General features: G+C 39.5%; 1 protein-coding gene across 2 annotated transcripts in view; it reads right to left on the reverse strand.

Moving 5' to 3' along the window:
* Positions 1-18,004, reverse strand: part of larp4aa (La ribonucleoprotein 4Aa) — an 18,035-nt gene extending 31 nt beyond the window's left edge. Inside the window, exons 1-17 of one of the 2 annotated variants that reach the window (XM_007556699.2) lie at positions 17,474-18,004; positions 11,174-11,282; positions 10,904-11,062; positions 9,806-9,884; positions 9,126-9,262; positions 8,933-9,036; positions 8,739-8,849; positions 8,600-8,653; positions 8,306-8,515; positions 7,251-7,354; positions 5,658-5,699; positions 2,761-2,988; positions 2,185-2,239; positions 1,939-2,091; positions 1,718-1,857; positions 1,405-1,624; positions 1-440 (exon numbers count right to left, since the gene is read on the reverse strand). The exon at positions 1-440 is cut by the window's left edge and continues 31 nt beyond it. In XM_007556699.2, the coding sequence (XP_007556761.1) occupies positions 54-440; positions 1,405-1,624; positions 1,718-1,857; positions 1,939-2,091; positions 2,185-2,239; positions 2,761-2,988; positions 5,658-5,699; positions 7,251-7,354; positions 8,306-8,515; positions 8,600-8,653; positions 8,739-8,849; positions 8,933-9,036; positions 9,126-9,262; positions 9,806-9,884; positions 10,904-11,062; positions 11,174-11,282; positions 17,474-17,590 (2,409 nt within the window). In that variant the 5' untranslated portion in view covers positions 17,591-18,004 and the 3' untranslated portion in view covers positions 1-53. The remainder of the gene's footprint in view (positions 441-1,404; positions 1,625-1,717; positions 1,858-1,938; positions 2,092-2,184; positions 2,240-2,760; positions 2,989-5,657; positions 5,700-7,250; positions 7,355-8,305; positions 8,516-8,599; positions 8,654-8,738; positions 8,850-8,932; positions 9,037-9,125; positions 9,263-9,805; positions 9,885-10,903; positions 11,063-11,173; positions 11,283-17,473) is intronic. The other variant, XM_007556700.2, reaches the window with a different exon arrangement.
* Between the last annotated feature and the right edge of the window lie 1,035 nt (positions 18,005-19,039).

A 19,039-nucleotide genomic window follows, 5' to 3' on the forward strand; every position in this document is an offset into this window, starting at 1 on the left:
TGTATATATATATATATATATACATACATATTTTTTCTATTCATACTGAGTTTTTACTTTGGCGATACTGGTGGTATGTTTTGCTCTTTGCCAGTGAGCCTGAAGCCTCCCTGAGGGGAGCCTCGTCGAGCCGGGGGCGGGCGCCGCTGGTCCCGGAACTTGAGCCCCCCCCCGCCTCTGGGGCCGTTGCTGCGGTAGTAACCCTGAGAGTCACGTTCGCGCGGCGGTCGGCTCTCCTTGCACTCCCACCCGCCCTCCTTGTCGTGGCCCCGCTCCTGCTTGTCTCCGGGGCTGGTGCCGGAGCCCGGCTCCTCGGCCTTGTTCACGCGCAGCTCACGCAGCGGCTGGCCAGACGCCGTGCCGGAGGGGGCCGGGGCCGCGGGGGGAGGGTCCTTGGGTGGCCGCTGGCACACTTCAGCGTAGCTGAGTTTACGGGGTTCCTGAAGCAAGAACATCCAATGTTAAAAGTTCTGTGAGGGTGAAAAATTATTTATTGATTTGTTTATTTACAGTGCCTTCAATAAGTATTTATACAACTACTTTAGTTAAGCAATGAAAAAAGAAAAAAAACAATGCATTTTGCAGGAATTTTATGTAATAGACCAACACAAAGTACAGCACAGTTACGTAAAATAAAAAATTATGTATTTGTGCGTTCTTTCAAAACTAATTAATGCCACATTATATGTAATTTTCTTTATTTCAGTTCTACTTTATTTAATTTTTGTTTATTTCTACTTCAATCTCAACAACATTTTGTAGGTCTGTTGGGAGTAATAATGTGGTGGAAAAATATTACCATAAATTATTCTGAGGAGTGGGACATTTTTTTTGGATTAGGAAAAACTTTCCCTAAACATGCCAACGTAGTAAAAAAATTTTGCTTGATGCAATTTGGAAAATTATGCAAACTGACGAAAATCCCTTTAGAAAAACTGGTTGACCATTTCATGAAGGGAGATCTTGAAAAAATGGTTTTACAGCTAAAAAAAAACAAGAAAACATTTGATATAGTTATAATTTTGAAAAACTTTAGTCGTTTTCTTTTCTCTTCAAACTTACATCACCTAAAATCCAGATGAGGTAAATCGAGGCCTGTGGCTGTGATGTGAAAAAATTCAGGAGGTATAAATACTTTTTGTAAGGCACATTGTGATTTATTTGGTCAAACCCTCAGATCTCATAATCTTAATGGTCATTGGGACAGGAGTGAACTTTCTGAACTGAAAGGAGGAAAGAGAAGAAAGAGCAGAAGAGATTGAGATGGAGAGAGAGAGAGAGAGAGAGAGAGCGAGAGTGTCCACTCCTTCATTTCCCTCTCTGCAAAGTTTCTTGTCATCAGGAAAAAAAAAATAAAAATCACACTGAAAAGTTGGCAACAAAAGAGCAGATTTGATTTGTTACCTGTGCTGGGGTGGTAATAGCGGCTGTAGACGGGGCAGGTGTGCTGGGGGTGGCCGGCGTGGAAGCAGCAGAGGGCTGAGGTCGTGAGCTAGACGTGGGCTGTGAGGAAGAGGAGGAGGAAGAAGGGGAGGAGTTCACAGTAGCTTGAACTGGTGTACGCTGAGTTACTTTGGACACTGGGGGTTCAGCCCGTTCCACTCTCTTCTCCTGATTACTTATACTGTCAGAAAAAAAACAAAACACATCAGACTTTAGTGCACCAACAGAAACATGCGAGTGTCTCAAAATATGAAAAATAATTTGAGAATCATACCGGGAAGCCAGAGATCCAAGTGGTTGAGAAACGGATTTTGAGACGGTCGGAGCAGGATTTGAGACGGTCACAGCCACCTCTGTGGCCAGAGTTTGGGCTGACGCTGGACTCACAGTGGTATCTTTATTGGTTTGCTCCGTCTTTAAGACGTCGAGAACCACAAGCATTACACCTCTGAAAACCCAAGCAGCTCAAGCATTGCTGAATCAGACAATCCTTACCTTGTACAAACCACGTACGACATCGGACATTCGGTTTTCTAGCACCGGCTCGCCCTGTGTGCTCACCACACAGCCAGGAAGAGGCGGGAAGTTGGTGGCAGCCAAGTCAAACTTGGGCGGAGAAACCTTCACCTCAGCTAAGGGGACCGGCCTCTGTGAATTAGAACGAAGAAAATACAAATAATGGAATCACAATTCAAGCCCTAAAAATCAACATAATCTCTACAATGAGACGCAGCCGTTTACCGTGTTCCGCTCCTCTTCTCGCCTCCTTCGTGTTCCTCTATAGGTTGTGCTTCGTCTGAAAGACAAATGGTTGATTATGAACTGTGGAATAAAACTGACTACAGAGAGAATCAGCGTAACTGTGCAAAGGTAAACATTATAAAAACATCAAAAACAGAACCACGTCTATGTTATCTGCTACAAATGCTGAACTGCTGTTAATAAAACGGTGCGCTTTTCATTACTGTATTTATTTTAGGTTTTATCTGGTCAGTGTCTCGTCTGCTTACAGCTACCAGAAAAAGACTTTTGTGTGCAACCTAAATGAACCGACAACTGATTTGAAATAAAACCTTGATTAAAAAAAAACAAACAAAACCTGACTGTAGAGTGAAACCAACACCTTGAATCAAATGTTTACTTTTTTAATGTCCGGCCCTGAAACTCTTTATCCCGAGACGCAAGTCTCAAAAGATCACAGTACACACTAAACACCACGACTGTAATAGTTTTCAAACATCATGACCGAATGTGTGAAACACAACCAGTACTTCATCGACACAGAAATGAGGTTTAACGAGGGGATTATCGGTTTACCGTCCACGTCCAGCCATGCCGCTGTCGTCGTTCGGGTCCAAAGACGATGAAGAGGAGGAGAGCTGCGAGAAGGCTGAGGTGATGTCAGCGGTCGTCTGATGAGTGGAGGTGGGGGCGCCGATGACGGGAGGCTGGGGGCTGCGCAGGCCGGTCAGACTCTCCAGGGGAACAGGGGTTATTGAGGCTGCAGTCACCTCGCTGGTCCTAATCTGGGGTTTAACGTGGTTTCTGTTGAAGTAAAAATCCAAATAAAGTTTAAATAAAGGATGAGGTCACTTTAACTTTTAATCACATTCATTTTTGCAAATTCCCAAACTTCTGAATGATTCAAGCCATTTAAAGAAAGATACAAGACAAACTGTAGACACAGTGAAAATTAAATTCACTTAACATGATTTCAGCCTTTCTATTTAATCAATGTAATGTGTCCGATGGACATGCGCTCACCAAGGACCAGTGTTTAAAGTCTTGTTGCAGAAAAGTTATGGAAAATCAAAAATCAGGGCAATGTTTGGCAAATTCAATACAGGGAAGTTCAATGCATCTAAAAATCCACACAGACTTGGGATGTTTGGCTTTCAGGTGAAATTTATGGAAAACGTTCACACTATAGTGACATCATGGAAGTAGGACATCTAAGAAGATGACTTTGACATCTTAATATATTAAAACCAAAGCCAATAGTGGTGAGTTTGCCACAGCAAAAAATACATCAAACATCTGTTGTTAAGCTTCTTTTTGTGCAAAAAGTACTGAAACATTAATAGTTGGACCCATGCGTTCAGAAGCTTAGAGGAGGTCACATTAACTTCACCTGGAAAGGTTAGAGTGCGTTTTAGGTTCATCCTGAAATTTCACCTGGAAGCCAAACATCCCTGACTTTTTGTGAGCAAAAACAGAGCAGGTTCAAACACCAAGTAAAGCTCCCATACTGGTGAGAGTTAACTTTTATTAGATCTACTTCACCGTTTCCAGTCTTCTACAACAATTTCTCAAGGATGCAAATTTTAGGAAACATTCAGAATTTTTTTTGAGATTCGCAAATGGAAAAGGTTAAAACACATTAAGCCACAACAATCCCAATTCAACGAAAGTGGTTCCAGTGCTGGTTCAGAGCTGAGCTGCAGATCAAGTCTTTCAACAGGAACTGGGATTAATCTCTGGAGATGCTGCGTCGAGTCTAGAGATGCAGCTGACAATTATTTTAGTATTTGATTATTCTATTAATTATTATGACAATTAATTGGAGAAAAAAATTGTCACTTTGTGCAGATTTTTTATTTATCTACTCAAGCCTTTTTATAATATGGAAATATACAAATTATTTTTTTAAATAATCAAAGTTTTGATGCCTAGAATGCAATGACTCCTTTAGTGTATGCGCCATCATGTGTAGGAACGGATGCATCTGCAGCAAAAAAATAAAAAATTATTTCTAGCATCAACGTGTAAAACTTTCAGCCCTACTTGATTTAATATCTATAGCGTAGGGCTGATCTGTTGATTATTTTTTTAATAAATCAATAACTGGATAGCAAAAAGTGCTTAGTAAGAGTTTTGGAGCTAAAATAGGCCCCTTGTTCTGAGTAGAACATAACACACATGTATATATTTTTTGTACAATTTTGGCTTAATTACTGCTCTGGGTATGTTTTTCTTTCAGCAAATTGCCTTTTATTGAGTCTGCATACTTCAGAAAACAATTATTCAATTTCAAAAGTTATTAAAAATCCAATTAATTGTTTCAGCCCTAATGTATTCCAGTTAATAATTAAACATCTTTTCTGCATAACCGAAGGTTTTGTATATAAAAGGACCAAAACAAAAGCGATATCACACTGAACACACCAACGCCACACTAACGTATGTTGGTGGAGGTCCCTTCCTCCCCCCCCAGCAGGTTTAGTGATGCTGGTCTAAGTCCAGCTGCATGTGAGAACAACCTTTAACAGTTAAGACAAAAATCAATTAATCGTAAATAACAAAATGTACTAAACAAGCACTGGGACCACTTTGGTGGAGAAACACCCCATAGAGGAGAAGTGAGCTTTACATTACATCCAGAAAACGGCAACATGCAAATGATGCGACAGGAAACTATGGATCCACCGACCAAACCACACAGCATGCTGCCTCCTTAATCACAATGTAGACAAGCAGATGGTTCATCTGGAATACATGTGCACCTATGATTGGCTGGAGGGCTGAAGACTGCCACCAATCATAAACTCACCAAGTAGAGCTGACACCACTCGAGTAAAACGGCTAAAATTAAAGCTTTTTTGATAAAACATGATTCAAATTTTCATCTCTTAAAGATTCAACCCTCAGATCTCATAATCTGAACGCTCATCGGGATGGGAGTGAAGTTCCTGACTTTGGAAAGACAGAAACAGAAGAGGGGGAGAGAAAAGGAGGAGTAAAGAGAGGACCAAAGCCAGTTGGCTTCCTCCCATGTTGTCCCTCTATGCGCATCATGATCTCATCATCGGGTCAAACACGTTTATCAGCTTCTCTACTGTCGGCTCTTTTGCTTCAGCACATGACGCGTTGGGTCAATGAAGAAAGCAGCAATGAAAAGTAAAATAAGTGGTTAGTTGTAATGAGGTTTAGCAGTTACTATGATGTATGCTGGTGTATCAATGCAAGGAGGATGTGTTTGGTGCCAAGAGTCCTCAAATGGCAAAAACTGTAGCAATCAAATCACAGGAAAAATCCAGCAATTTCATTAATATGAATGGCACCAAGCATCATCACAGCAATGAAAGTTTTAATAAGGACCAAAATAAAAATATCCAATTGTCAGTCCTGGTGTGGTTTTAGTCAGTAGGCTGCAGCAGTATGGCAAGACATGAGGATAGCGATGAAGCTCATCATACAGTATTGTATATTGGTACCTGAAGGCATTTATTACATTCTTTCTCGAATACAGAGGGACACTGTGAGGACAATAAGAAAGAAGGGAGTGAAGAGCAGTTCCCTGTGGGGTTACATTTAGGCCTGTCGCGATAAACGATAAATCAATTAATCGCACGATAAATTAAACCCATCAATCTCATTTTAATTATTGGCTTTATTGTCTCCTGCCTTTTTTTCTTTCTCTTGATGACACTGAATAAAAAAAAGGCTCAACTCCGGTGATCTCCACTGACAATCCCTTCCTCATTTCCTTAGTGTAATGTCCAGAGCACACGACACGAGTTGTCGGCCGACTGTCGGCCCATTTTCAAAACCTGAGAGAAACATTAGCCGACAGAAATCCTAGGTATAACGGTTCGATCAGTTTCGATCGTGCCGTGGGGTGTCCAGCTACCTGGGCACAAAATAATGGCTACAAGTCCAGTTGACTAATTTTAAAACCAGGCATTAATCAATGCTTCAGTAGAATGTACCTGTGATGCATGTGGCTAGATTCAGCGTAAAGTTCTGACTGAATGAAAATCATTATAACCCATTTATGTCACGTTAACGAAGAACAGCTGAAAAGTTACAGGGTTTATCAACTGAGGTAGCAATTTGGCTCCAACTCCTCCCCTTGTCATTTCTATATTATTTGCACGAAATGTTGAATAAACATTAATGTTTCCACACATCATCTCCAATGTCTGCTGGACTTCGGGTTGCGCTGTGTCAGCTGTTTGGGATTCTCCTCCGTAATTTCCCGTCAGAAACCTCGGAGGAGAATCCGCGCTTTCTGATTGGCTACCTGTCACATTCAACAGGCTGCCTTGAGCTCCCAGTCGGGGAAAACCCCCGATTTAGATCTGAGCGGCCACGACGATCTAAATCACACTTCAGGATGGTCAGTTACGAAATCACCAGCGACAATCTTAGATCGGCCAACGATCTAAGATTGTCATAAGGGGAAAATGGGGGCAAAAAATCGTGTAGTGTGAACTATTGCATCAGGTAGTCGGATGTGCCCATCTTCTCTATTTAAATCTAGAGATTACTGAAAGGCAATATAATATACAGACTTCATAGTTTGCACTCTTTTGGTTGAATGCCGTATTTATTTCCACTTTTGCTTTATGTTTAGTTTTTATTCAAGTACGTTTTTTGTTAATGGAGACTGAGAATCCATTTTATTTTTGGTTTTGGTTGTTTTCTTTATTTAGTTAATCAGTTCCAGTCTTATGTGTTCTTTTGAAAATAAAGTGTATCTATCTATGGCAGGAAATCACATGCATTATTAGTCATTTCCATTAAATCAGTGTCAAAAGGTCTTGAAACAATATTATCGTTTATCGCAATAATTTTTTAGACAATCGCTCAGCAAAATTTGTTATCGTGACAGGCCTAGTTACATTTTCTTCAGACAACACTGCATTGAAGATGATCTGACATTCACAGTTTAACCTAACATGCAAACAACAACAACAAGTGGTGAATGCCACACTCCTTAAAGAGTACATTTATGAAATCAGCAGGCTGTAGTCTGAGTCACAACTTTAAAAATGCAACACAGCAAATAAAAAGATCCTGCTTACCGGTTTCTGTTGAATGGGCGAGTTAGGTTAAGAGCAGTGGAGCCAGCTTTGTAGTGTCCCGCAGAGCCGAATCCATTCACAAAGCCGCTGTTAGGAAACGGTGCCTGCACAGGGAGGAAAAGATGTCAGCGTTGACTAATCCTGTTTCATGTAGCAATTTGTTCAATTATTTACTCTGCAGCAGTCCAAGAATGTAACACAGGGGAAGTCTAGAAGACCTTTAAGCTCACAGAGCAATAGCGATTCAATGATTTTAGTGAACAAGATGTTAAAACTCATTGTGGAGACAACAATTCTTCATCTTCCTAATATTTTGCAGAACTGTATATTTTTCTCAAATTGAATTGATAAAATGGGTTACTACATTTGGTCAAGATTTTAGACTTCAGTAGTTTTTCCTTACATTTTTGAATGCAAAACATTTGTGTCGTTTGGTCTCACTGCCCAGTTCACAACCAATAACAATGCACTAAATATACAGAATGAGGAGACTCATGTGTACACAAGAAAAAGCTTTCCTAATTGGAAGTAATAGAGCTGTTAATGAGCCTTTTTTAAAATTTTACACACTTCTGCTTTACGCAGAAGTGTGTAAAGACATTCAAGGTTTCCCCCAGAAAACTTGCTAACCCTGATGGTAGGGGCGCTCAGGCAGTCATCCAATGACGCACCATGATTTTGAGATAAAAAATGTTTAAAGTTGACAGGAAATTTGAAAATATTACTTGGTAATTATGTGTTATTGGAAGACATTAACAATACCTAAACACCAACCATGAAGTCTTAAACATAAAAAAAACAAAACAACCTAAAATAAATAAATAAGCAATGCTCAGCCTGGTGGTCCGCCAGGCTTATAATGCACTGGGGGAGACCTTGACATTAATCCATCGTATCCACCCGATTCATCTATATATGAAAAGCCAAAATAATGATCACTGGTGAATCATTAGCAACAACAAATAAATGCATCATTTTTAATACAGTTTATTAAAAATATACATGGCCTGGGACCCATTCCAGCTTCATGTAGTTTATTTAGAGTTGGTTCTTACCAGAGGAGTTTCAAAATAGGGTGTGGGTGAAGGAGTCCAGGTGGGCGGCACAATGCCATAGACCGGGTACTGCTGCTGGGGGTAGACATGCTGCATGTAAAGTGGAGAGCTGTACTGGGACTGGTTCTGGGACTGCTGAGCATACAAGCTGCTGTCCATGCTACGGTAACCATTCTTCGCGAAAAATGTGTTGATGGCCTTGATCCGTGCCTATTAGATGAAAAGAAACAAGAAATGACTCAAGGTTTCTTAAAGGAGGGGACTTACAAACTAACACGTTTCAGCTCAAAATACCATGATGGGTTTTCCCTGAAATGTCTTGACTTCTTCCCTTAAGTACTTGTATGCCTGGAAGAGCAATTCAGGAGTCAAATCAGGTCGTTTAAGGTGTTGCATTTTGAATTAGAGCAAAGTGAAGTTTAACCAGACGTACCTGCTGAGCATCTGTGTCCGATTGGAATGTGATGTACCAGTTGTTGTTGTGCGCAAACTCGACACTTATCACCTTTGGACAATTTTCGTTTTTAAACAATGACTCAACTTCCTGTGGGATTGAGACAACGAGTCAGTTCTCAGTTTCCAAAAATGTCTCAATAATTCCTAAACATGAGCACAACGAGGCAGTACCTCTACAGGTGTGGTTTCAGGGACCTCTCTCAGGATGATGATGCATCGTTTGTGATTTGGTCGCACCTTTTCGCCTTTCTCATCCACTTGTACCATTGGAGAAGCTGGAAGGGTAATTTCAAATATAAAATACAGACAATCAAGTCATATTACTAATAGTTTTACAAAGTAACATGCTCATCCTTCCACTTACATCTCAACACGTCCAGGATGAGCTCCATGTCTGTGGTGAGAACCTTTATGCCCTCCATGCTGGCTATAGTCCAGATAGGGACAAACTGGTCGCTGTCCATCTGAGACATGAGGTATAAGTCCTTGGAGAGGTTTTCTCTGTGCAACAAAAGGATAAATACATGCAAATTAGTTGCATCTTTTGTCACAAACTAAAATATCCCCACTTGTTGCTCCAGACATTTTACTTTACTTTCAAGAAACAAAACGAGCGTCACCTGTTGTATTTAAGGAAACAGTGTTGAAACTAGTCATTGGGTGACGCATTTCAAGTACCAGGCTGCAAACTATCCAAACAGGGTAATAAATACGTTTGCTACACTTGTGTTCCTCGATGAAGGGAACTACAGCAGAAATGAATAACAATGTGCACAAAAAGTACAATAAAATTAAAAACTGGCAAGTGTTTATTTTATGTTTTCACTTTAGTCAAATCAGAAAAATACAAACAGCTTCATGTTTCACTATTTTAGCAACAATGGGAATAATTTTATCTTTTTTTAAAAATACAAGACTTTGATTGTGTTTATTTAAAATAAATAAATTTTCTGAGTTTCTAAAAGTCAGAAACTCTTATTCAAGCTCGCTATACTGCGAGCCAGATACAACAAAATCATAAATATAAAAGTCTTTGGCTCTTACCTTGAGAAATAAAACTCTAGCTCTTTCTTCAGAGACTCTCGTAGATTCTCAGAGGACACTTGTTCTTCAGTTTTGGAATCTAAATATTCAATTGCAAGAAAAAGGATCAAATAAACTTTTGCACAAATAACTAAGACCATCCAGCTCAGACAAAGAAATATATAAAAGCATTAAATAAACAAAACACAAACTAATTACATTCATATGTTCTGATGAAGGTCTAATTCTGCTGTTATTAGCAAATATTGCAGCAAGCCAACCAAATATATCCACACATTCATGTGTATCAAATTCTTCCAAAGCAATTTCTTCTATGCTAGACTGTGAACTGAGGCACCACATCACTGTCTGTCATCCAGCCTGGTGAATAGATTCGTTCGGTTGTTTTGTGTCCCTACATTTACATTTCAGAGGTCCATACTTCCTCTCGTTCAAGCCTTCGTCCTTCTCCCTCTCCAGCAAATCTGAACAACTTTGCAGCCAAATACAACAAAAAGTGTCACCAGCAAGAACAGCTAACAGGAACGGCGATCTCACAAGATGGCGCCTCAAAACTGATCTGCAATGCAGTGCGAACCACTTCACAAGCAAACATAAAAGGACACTTTCAGATATGTCTTTAAAAACATATATATCCAACAAGCTGTTATGTATAATCAATGCAAACTTGGCACAATAAACAGTTCCCACTCTACTCTCAATGATCAGCTAGAGGCCCGAATTGCACAGGGTTTCTATCACACCAAGCAGCGGCCAAAATCCCTCTGAACTGAGCTTTGAATGCTGCACTGCACTCCGGCTGACTCAGCGCGGGTCTCCGTCGGCATAAAAATAATCACCAGATAGGACAGGACACCAGACACATTAGCACCACAAAGAAGAGATGCAAGGGTCATGTCTGGCAGAGGGCAATTATACAACACAAACGACTATTTGACCGTGTCAAAATCCAAAGCCCATGGATGCCGTTTATAAAATAAAACCAAATGACTTATTTTTTATTTTCCCCAAAAAACCTATTTGTTTCAAGTTACTGGAGACGGGATTCTCCTTAGCCACCGTTAGCGAGTGGGGGAGGCTGCAGGTGAGATGACTGACCGGAGCTCCCTGTTGTGGACTCGGCGGGGGAAAAGCCCAGCTCTTGAGGGTCCATTCCATTTACTGCTATCTCAGCTGTTGCTGTGGAGCTGCTGTCACCCAGGGCGGTAAATCCCACAGAGTACGGCTTACAACCAGCTGACGAAGGCTCTGAATAACCTGGTCACATTAAAAGACAACAAAAAAACAAAACAAAAAAACGCATTTGATTCAAGAATCAGACGTTTGTGAATATTTCATGCAGATTCTATTAACGTGTTGAGCACTTACTGATGTCTGAGGGAGGCCAGTGAGGACTGGTGACGGCCTCGCTGGAGGCCACAGGAATCTCCTGCCACACCTTGGCATTTGGGTTCAAACCAGCACCCTTTGAGGTGACCTTCAAAACAGAAACCACAGGATCAGGTGAGACTCCACTCAAAACACGAATGAAGAGAGCTTGGATTCTGGCTAGTCTGAGGATTTCAAAACACTTGCAGGGATCGTTTTACCAACGTGCAATCTATGCAGCATTTAAAGCAATCAGTTTCAGACATAATCAGAGTGTTTTAAAGGACAAGTGTTTTGCTGGTCCACATGCTTGTCATCTCAATTTGTATTGTTGCCAGAAATTATACTCTTGTATAAATTTTCTATCAAATTTAAAACACAAATGCCAATCCTCAAAAATATATCTAAAAAAAATCCAGAGGTGGCAACAAATAGTTCTAACACAGCTTCGTGTTTCTCAGCAATTCCAAGCGATTTACTTTTGTCCTTCCTGCAATACATCAGAGTCAAATTTTTAAATTACTGCGTGCAAAAAAAATCATATTAAACACTGAGGCAGCTGGTAGTGTGTGACAGGAAAGCAGAAGAGTAACCATAACTAAAAAAAAAAGAAAAAAAAAAAAGGCAAAATCTTCCCTGGAAATACTCCGCTACTGAGATAACGGCCAAGTCATTTTAGCAGTCACACCAATCTGTTTCGTCATCACTGTTTCACCACAAAGCCCAACATGCTGATAAAAAAAACACAAAAAAACCCCCCATAGAACGGAAACTTAGAAGTGTTTTTTAATGTTGCATCTAATGGTGAGCAGGTCCTCTTGGTTTAGGTTTTATAGATTCTATGAACCTATCTATAGAGCTTTGGAACGTGACGTCACTGTTCTAGTCGGAGGGGTATCAGCGCCATCTTTGTTGCCACCGAGAAAAACGACTGTCTCTCAGATATTTTAGCTATGGCACAAACTTGCTGCGTTATTGGGTGTAATGTCCGATCACACGACCAAAAAGGTAAAAAGATGTAAAACGGACTTTCGTTTCACTATTTTCCTGCTTAGAAAAAATGCGAGGAGGCTAAGCTATCGGAGCTAACTAAAAGAAGACGAATGTCCTGGTGTCAGTGGTGAGACGTCCTGATATTACGTTCTCCAAAATCCCCAGATACCTACAAGTTTGCTCCAGAATTTCCATTCTGGCGAGCGTCTAAATTCACTTTGTTAGTGTTGTGTCATAATTTATTTTGCTATGATTTTGTCCGGGTGTACTCATGTTCCGTTTATGTTGAATTCATTTAAGTGGGTCAACCTTGTTTAGGTCGGGCTAATATTGTTTATGTAGCATAGTCCGAGTTTTGTCAGTGGACATCGAGGTCATTACATTTTTGTGAAGTAAACTATTTTACTAGTGTTATCAAATTTACAGAATTAATACTGATGTGTGTTCTGATACTTCCTCTTGAAGGCAAACCGACGTATGAAATGGATTAGCTCAATCCTGACTGAGTTCCAGCGCTGAATATGGGTCACTGCGAGGTAAACGCCACAACATCGGACCGACATGGGCGTCAATTAAAGAGGCGATACAGCAAGACCATGGTGGATCAACAAGTTAGAGACCGTTTTCATTATTTACCCCAAAAGAGGTAAATAATGAAAACACAGTTGCAGAGGCTGTAGATGAGGAGCAAGTTGGAGAGACTGACGAGGAAACGCCAAGAGAGGAGCTCAGCAAGGCTGCAGAAATATTTGTACAGGAAGTGGCTGTTTTCTCTCATTCAATAATTTCATGTGGTAAACATTCATGAAACATTTGATTCAAGCACCTCAAGTTGCATGTAAACAGGTGAAGAAATTAATCACATTAAAGTAAAAATTTTATATTTGATATTATTAAAGGAAGATATATATTTAGATATACATCTTCCTTTAGTAATACTAGTTAGGTTTTTTTCTTTATTTAGATCAGTGTTTCTCAACCCTGGTCCTCACAGCCCCCCTGCTCTGCATGTTTTAGATGTGCCTCTATTCCAGAACAGCTGATTCAAATGATTGCATGACCATCAAGTACTGCAGAAGTCTGTTAATCACCCAGAAATACAATTCAGGTGTGTGGCAGAAGGGAACATGCAGGACAGGGGGGCGGTGAGGACCAGGGTTGAGAAACTGGTTTAGATCTTCACGTTGCCTTTGTTATCCCTTGTCTCCTGTTTCATTGTGTTTTGGATTTCCTTGTTTTCCCTGGATTTTGGATTTAGTTAGTTTGCTTAGTTCATTAAAAATAACATCCACATAAAGTACGTCCACTGCCTGTTGCGTTTGTGTCCACCGCCACACCACATCATGACACAAACCTGATGAAAATGCCCATCTTTAAACATTTAATGTGTAATTAAACAATAAAGGTGACAAGTACATTTTATAAAATAGATCACACTTTAATATTTGTTGTATTTAACATATTTCAGGCAAGTAAACATGTAATGAAATAGATCCAGTCCTAGAATTTTATGTAATTGAACATTACAGGTTACAAATGTTCTTATCATCTGAGGTAATATGAACTTTTAAAAAAAATATTTTTAAATATAAATTTGGTTAAAAAAAGTAAAAAAGGGGCCAAAATGGAATAAAAATATGCCTCATCTATAGTCTAGTAGAATAATTTCACATATTTTGAGTTAATAGGTCACATGACCTAGAAGCTATTGAAGAAAAATACTAAAGAAATAGCTAAAAAAAATATATATAAAAAGTGTTAAAATGTAATAAAGATGAGTGTGCCTCATTTATACAGTCTAGTAGAATAATTTCACAGATTTTGAGTTAATGGGGCACACGATTTGGAAGCTATTGAAGAAAACATTTAATATTATTTAAAATATTGAATACGACTTAAACATTTTATACAGGATAGTGTGCCTCGTTTAATAGCATGAATTACCACTTTTTTGTATTAGTTGGTCGCAAGACAAAGCATTTATTTACAGGAGGGTTCGAAAATTGACGGTCCCTATGTGAACCTCCGAGCGCTTCAGGAGGCATCAGTAGAGAACAGCTGGCCGAAATTAGCGTTCATAAATCGGGTCAACCTTGAGCTAAACGTCCCTTACTCGGCGGACGGCGAATATCCAGTATCCAATTTGCAAAACAACTTCGCTGTGCTCGGTAATACAATGAAAACACCAGTGTTCTGACTAGTTTGTTTTGGTCTGTGGGCTGCAAAACATGGCGCCGAGCGACATGAACGTCATACGCTGTGCCGTCAGCTCCAAAGCTCTATAGATATGTTAATAGATATATTTTAATTCACTGCTGTTGCATTTTTTTTAAAAGTCAATTCAGAGCTGGTTTTCAATATAATTATAAATGGTAAACACAAAATTTGCAAATCCAGCTGCATATTGACCTTTCAGTTTTACTTAGTGAATTTAAAAATTTTGAAGTTGCAAACAATGACATAGCAACCTGGCAGTGCAGTTAAAATTCCTACCGCTTTCAATATTAGGGGGAAATATGAACTCGCCATCTTCAATTCTTCTATGAATGATCTGTGCGTTGGAGGGGAAAATATTAAAGTATACCATTTTTAGCCCAGTCAAACCAACACTGACTGTTTCTCTGCAGAGAATAGTCAAAGGAGTTTGATTTCTTAATGCTTTAAAACGTTTTTTTTTTTTTCTTAAAGAGGCACACTTACAAAACAAGGAGTAGGTGTTGTGCTTCCAAATACACTGACAAAGGTAAAGGTCTTCTGTTATATTATGCTCATCAAGATGCAGAACCACAAACTAATTTGAAATGTTACAACATGTATAATTTATATGATTAGTATTATAGATCAGTATCATTTTTCAAAAGAATATTTCAGTACTCAAGAATCAGAGTAAGAAGTTTGATGCATATTAATGCATTTTGCTTGATACTTTAAAATTCTTCAACAAGCACAGAATGGGGTGAGAATGCACCAGGGCTGCATATTGTGTTATTGCAGTATTAGTTTATGCAATATTAACACTGCAATGGACTGTTTGCAATGCAGTAACTAATGGCTAATATATGGAAACCATTCAAAGTTCAGTATATTTGATTGAGTTTCACTTCAATAGATACACACACCTGACACAGATGACCGTACCCAAGACAATAAAAGTCAGTGTGTCTGCAGAATACTAAAGTGAAGAAAGTGTGGATTTTACATGCCAGTCCAACATTGTGCAGCTGTAACAAAACCCCTGTGATCTCAGATGTTCAGAGTGGGTGAGAGCCCATCGAACCCATCCAATTTTTTTTTTTTTGTCTGAAAATTTGCTAAAAATAGCAAAAGCTTTGCTGATTTGGTGATTATTTTTAATCATACAGATGTGACCTGGTGACCAGGTCAGTCAGTCGGGTCTCTTTTACAGAACAGCAAGAGAGGACAGTGGTAGCGGAGGTGGATATGATTAGCATCTCATACGAGTCTCGGCCGCTTGCCCATCTCTCAAAATTAAGGAAATCGTGGTCGATTTATCAGCTGACCAATTTATCAGTGCACCTGTAGTTCCAAGTATATTAAATTTTGCATTTTAAATGTTGTATGCTTCAGTAGACTGCAAGAATGTTCTAAGCTTTTGTGGCATTGCATTAAAGTGACAAAACAACTTCTTTGCAGACTTAAGTGAACTCTGTATGTCTGTGACTGCATGATAGTAATCAGCCGACAATTTTTTTTAAAAATGCACCAGTTATGAAATTGGCTTTGTGATGACACTGGGTATATAAAGAAGTGTGATATTTTGCAATACACTGCAAACAATAACTTTTTATAAATGTTAAATTTATTTTTTTTATCCTCTCATGTTACAACTATACTGTCATTAAGTGGAATTTATATTCATCACAATGAATCAAAATTCTTTTATAATAAATGTAACAAGGTAACAGATTTTATCAAAAAAATCATTTACTAGTACATTCTAAGTACATTAAAGTCGGTTTATTTTCACTTGGGTACATTTAGTGATATTTTTTCTTCTATCTCAAACAATCAATGTTTGCTGATGTCTGCTCCAGGACAGCTAAATATTTATTCATCGCTTATTAGCACAATTAGGTGTAATCTATGTTGACATAGTGGGAATTAGTGAGACCTGCTGATGCATCAGTTTGTGTCCCCAACTTCCAACAGGTATGTTAACCTTTAACCCCTGCAACTGCCACATCAATCTGCCTCCTGTTTTGCCTCTAGATTATCCTGTGTATGCAGCAGTCAAAAACGAACAAGCCCAAACGATCGGCCCTCTTTTGTCACTCAAACAGGGAAGGGCATTTATGGGCCGTGCGACTTGACACATGGTCACAATGCATGCTTCTGTGTTACAGGCCGTGGACAACCAATAAGTGTCAGCTGACTGCGCAGCACGGCGAAGGCCAGGTATTCACAACGCATGTCACCGCACTAGCTAGGCTAACTAGCACTGCGATTAGCTGAAATAACATCACAGCAAATGAACGTCTGTCACTCGGTCAACAGTCGCAGCACTGTTCACAAATTAATTCAATATGCATTCTGGACCTTTAAATTGCGTTTGCTGTCATTATGTGGTCGGGTAAAAACTTAGCAAGCTAATGATTACTCAGCAAACTACTTAATAAGAGAGCTGGACGAAGCGGCTTCGTTAGCAGCAATGGAGCCCCTTGCTAACTATCAGTGCGCACATTTGCATTAAGTGGCTGCAAACAGACATTTAAGCCGCAACGTCTCAGACTGTTGTTACAATATCGGCTTGTAAAATGTCCTGTAAGAGAGGGTTAAAGAGCAAGCAAGGAGTTGAAACGACTCAAATTAAAGTTAGCGGCTTAACGATACTTTGTTGGGTTAATTTTAGCTGATAAATGTGACTCATGCACGAACAGGTCTCTAGTAATATGCCGGAAAAACATCCACCCCCCCCCCCAAAAAAGCACGATTTTCTTTCCATAAATGAGTTTTAAGAAAGCACGTCAAAAATGGCAAATTCCCTACTCTTATTAAAGTGTTTTGAAATTATCTTTGGTTTTTCAGTAATTTATTGACGTGCACTTTTTGCTGAGAACAAGGGTTATAGATTTAACAAGTGTGGCATAAAAAACCCCCTACTGTGTACATATGAGGAAAAGACAGAATGGGACATTTGTTTTATTAATCACAACTGACAAAAACTGATCCGACTTTCGCTAAATCAAATGTACTTCCCATGACTGTATGCTTTTTTTTTGGTACCACGTCGAGTGAGCAGAAGTAGCTCAAATAGCTAGCTGAGAAGCTAACGAAGGCCTCACTCACCATGCCGCCTGACCCTCCCTCGCTCCCCAGCGGAGCCTCGTCCTTCCCACCGCTCTTCGGTCCGGGATCAGCCTCCTCCTGCAGCAGCGGTGGCTCTCCGCTCTGGTCTGAACTCATCAGCCGCTCCTGACTCGCTACCACCCCGTCGCGTTCTCCCGGCCCCCCGCCTGCCGCCACCACCTCGTTTCCAAACAGCGGCTGTGTTTTTCAGTCAGTCGAACTCGTCTCCCGGTCAACTGGATGGGCCAGCAGCACACTCCAGCTAGCAAGCTAGCGCGCTATGAATCAACGAAGCGGGCTAACGACAGCTAGCTCAATGAATTAGGCTCGCACGCTTGGATAAGAAACGTAGAAGCGACACCAAACCATGACTCCTGTTATACCACGGTATCGGCTGAAGTTTTATCAAATGCTAAACCACACAGCGACTTCGCAAGGCGCATTCCTTATCGGGCGAGCAGAGCGGACACTGGGGACATGCACCTTTACTCGGCGAAGGCACACAGTCCGCCGACGTCCCAACGGCCACCGCGAGTTCTCATTGACCTTTGTAGAAATTGCTTCCTTTTCCGCTTCCTGTAGTTTTTTACTGTAGTTTTATTTTTTGAATATAAAGCCAAGCTCCGAACGCTTCTACTTTCCAGTAAAGCCTAAAAGCATAAGAGTTTAATTTCAACCTCGTAAATTATATGTATGCCTTTAATTATTTTTTTAAAAAATAGAACACTTTCAATCCACTTTTTTCCGTTTCAGAATAAATCTTAAACCTAACATAATGTAGAAAAGGGGTGTGAATGTTTTCTAACTGCAGTGTAAGTTGTAAACGAACACATACAACACCTCAGGTTTACAATAATAATTATGTCATAGTAATAATTATAATGTAATTTTTAGCATAACTAGACTAAAAGTAGGAATGGTTTTATAATAAATGTAAAAGCAAATATTTTGGTAAAAGAAATAAAATATTTTTTCAATTAATTTTCTTTATATATTTCATTTGACAACAAAATTATATAATAAAAATAAATAGCATGTTTTTCTTGAGAAATCCAATTCTGGAAAGCTTACTAAAAATGTGTTTACTGGATAACAACTTATAGTAAAAATAACACAAAACAGTCCAATAATAAATAGTTAAACTAAAATATTTTGGCACTTATCAATCCAAATATTTTAACCACATTAAAATTGCAAAAATAAAATGGTTCTGAGTGTTTCCCAGCAGGTTTTGTGGATTTTCAGTAACCCTTCATTTCTCAACAAGAGAAAAAGAGGCTTGTGATGTAATCAGCTCTTTTTTTTCTGCTATTGAAACTTAATCAGAGAAGGTAACCAATGACGAGTCTTAAACACAACAAGCATAGGTCAGAAGGGTTTCTGTCAGCAAATGTACTTATCTAACTGGATCGGTGTGAAAAACAAAGATTTGAGTTGTTGTCACCTCACAGAAAAAGAGAAATTCACTAGAAAATGCTGAGTCATGAGTGAAAGACTTGCAATGTTAAGAGAAATTCCCCTTACTCTGGTAATCTGTCTCCTGACTTGAAAGTAGGGGAGTCATAG

Source organism: Poecilia formosa, unplaced genomic scaffold, assembly GCF_000485575.1.
Source record: "Poecilia formosa unplaced genomic scaffold, Poecilia_formosa-5.1.2 Scaffold80, whole genome shotgun sequence".
NCBI classification, from domain to species: Eukaryota; Metazoa; Chordata; class Actinopteri; order Cyprinodontiformes; family Poeciliidae; genus Poecilia; species Poecilia formosa.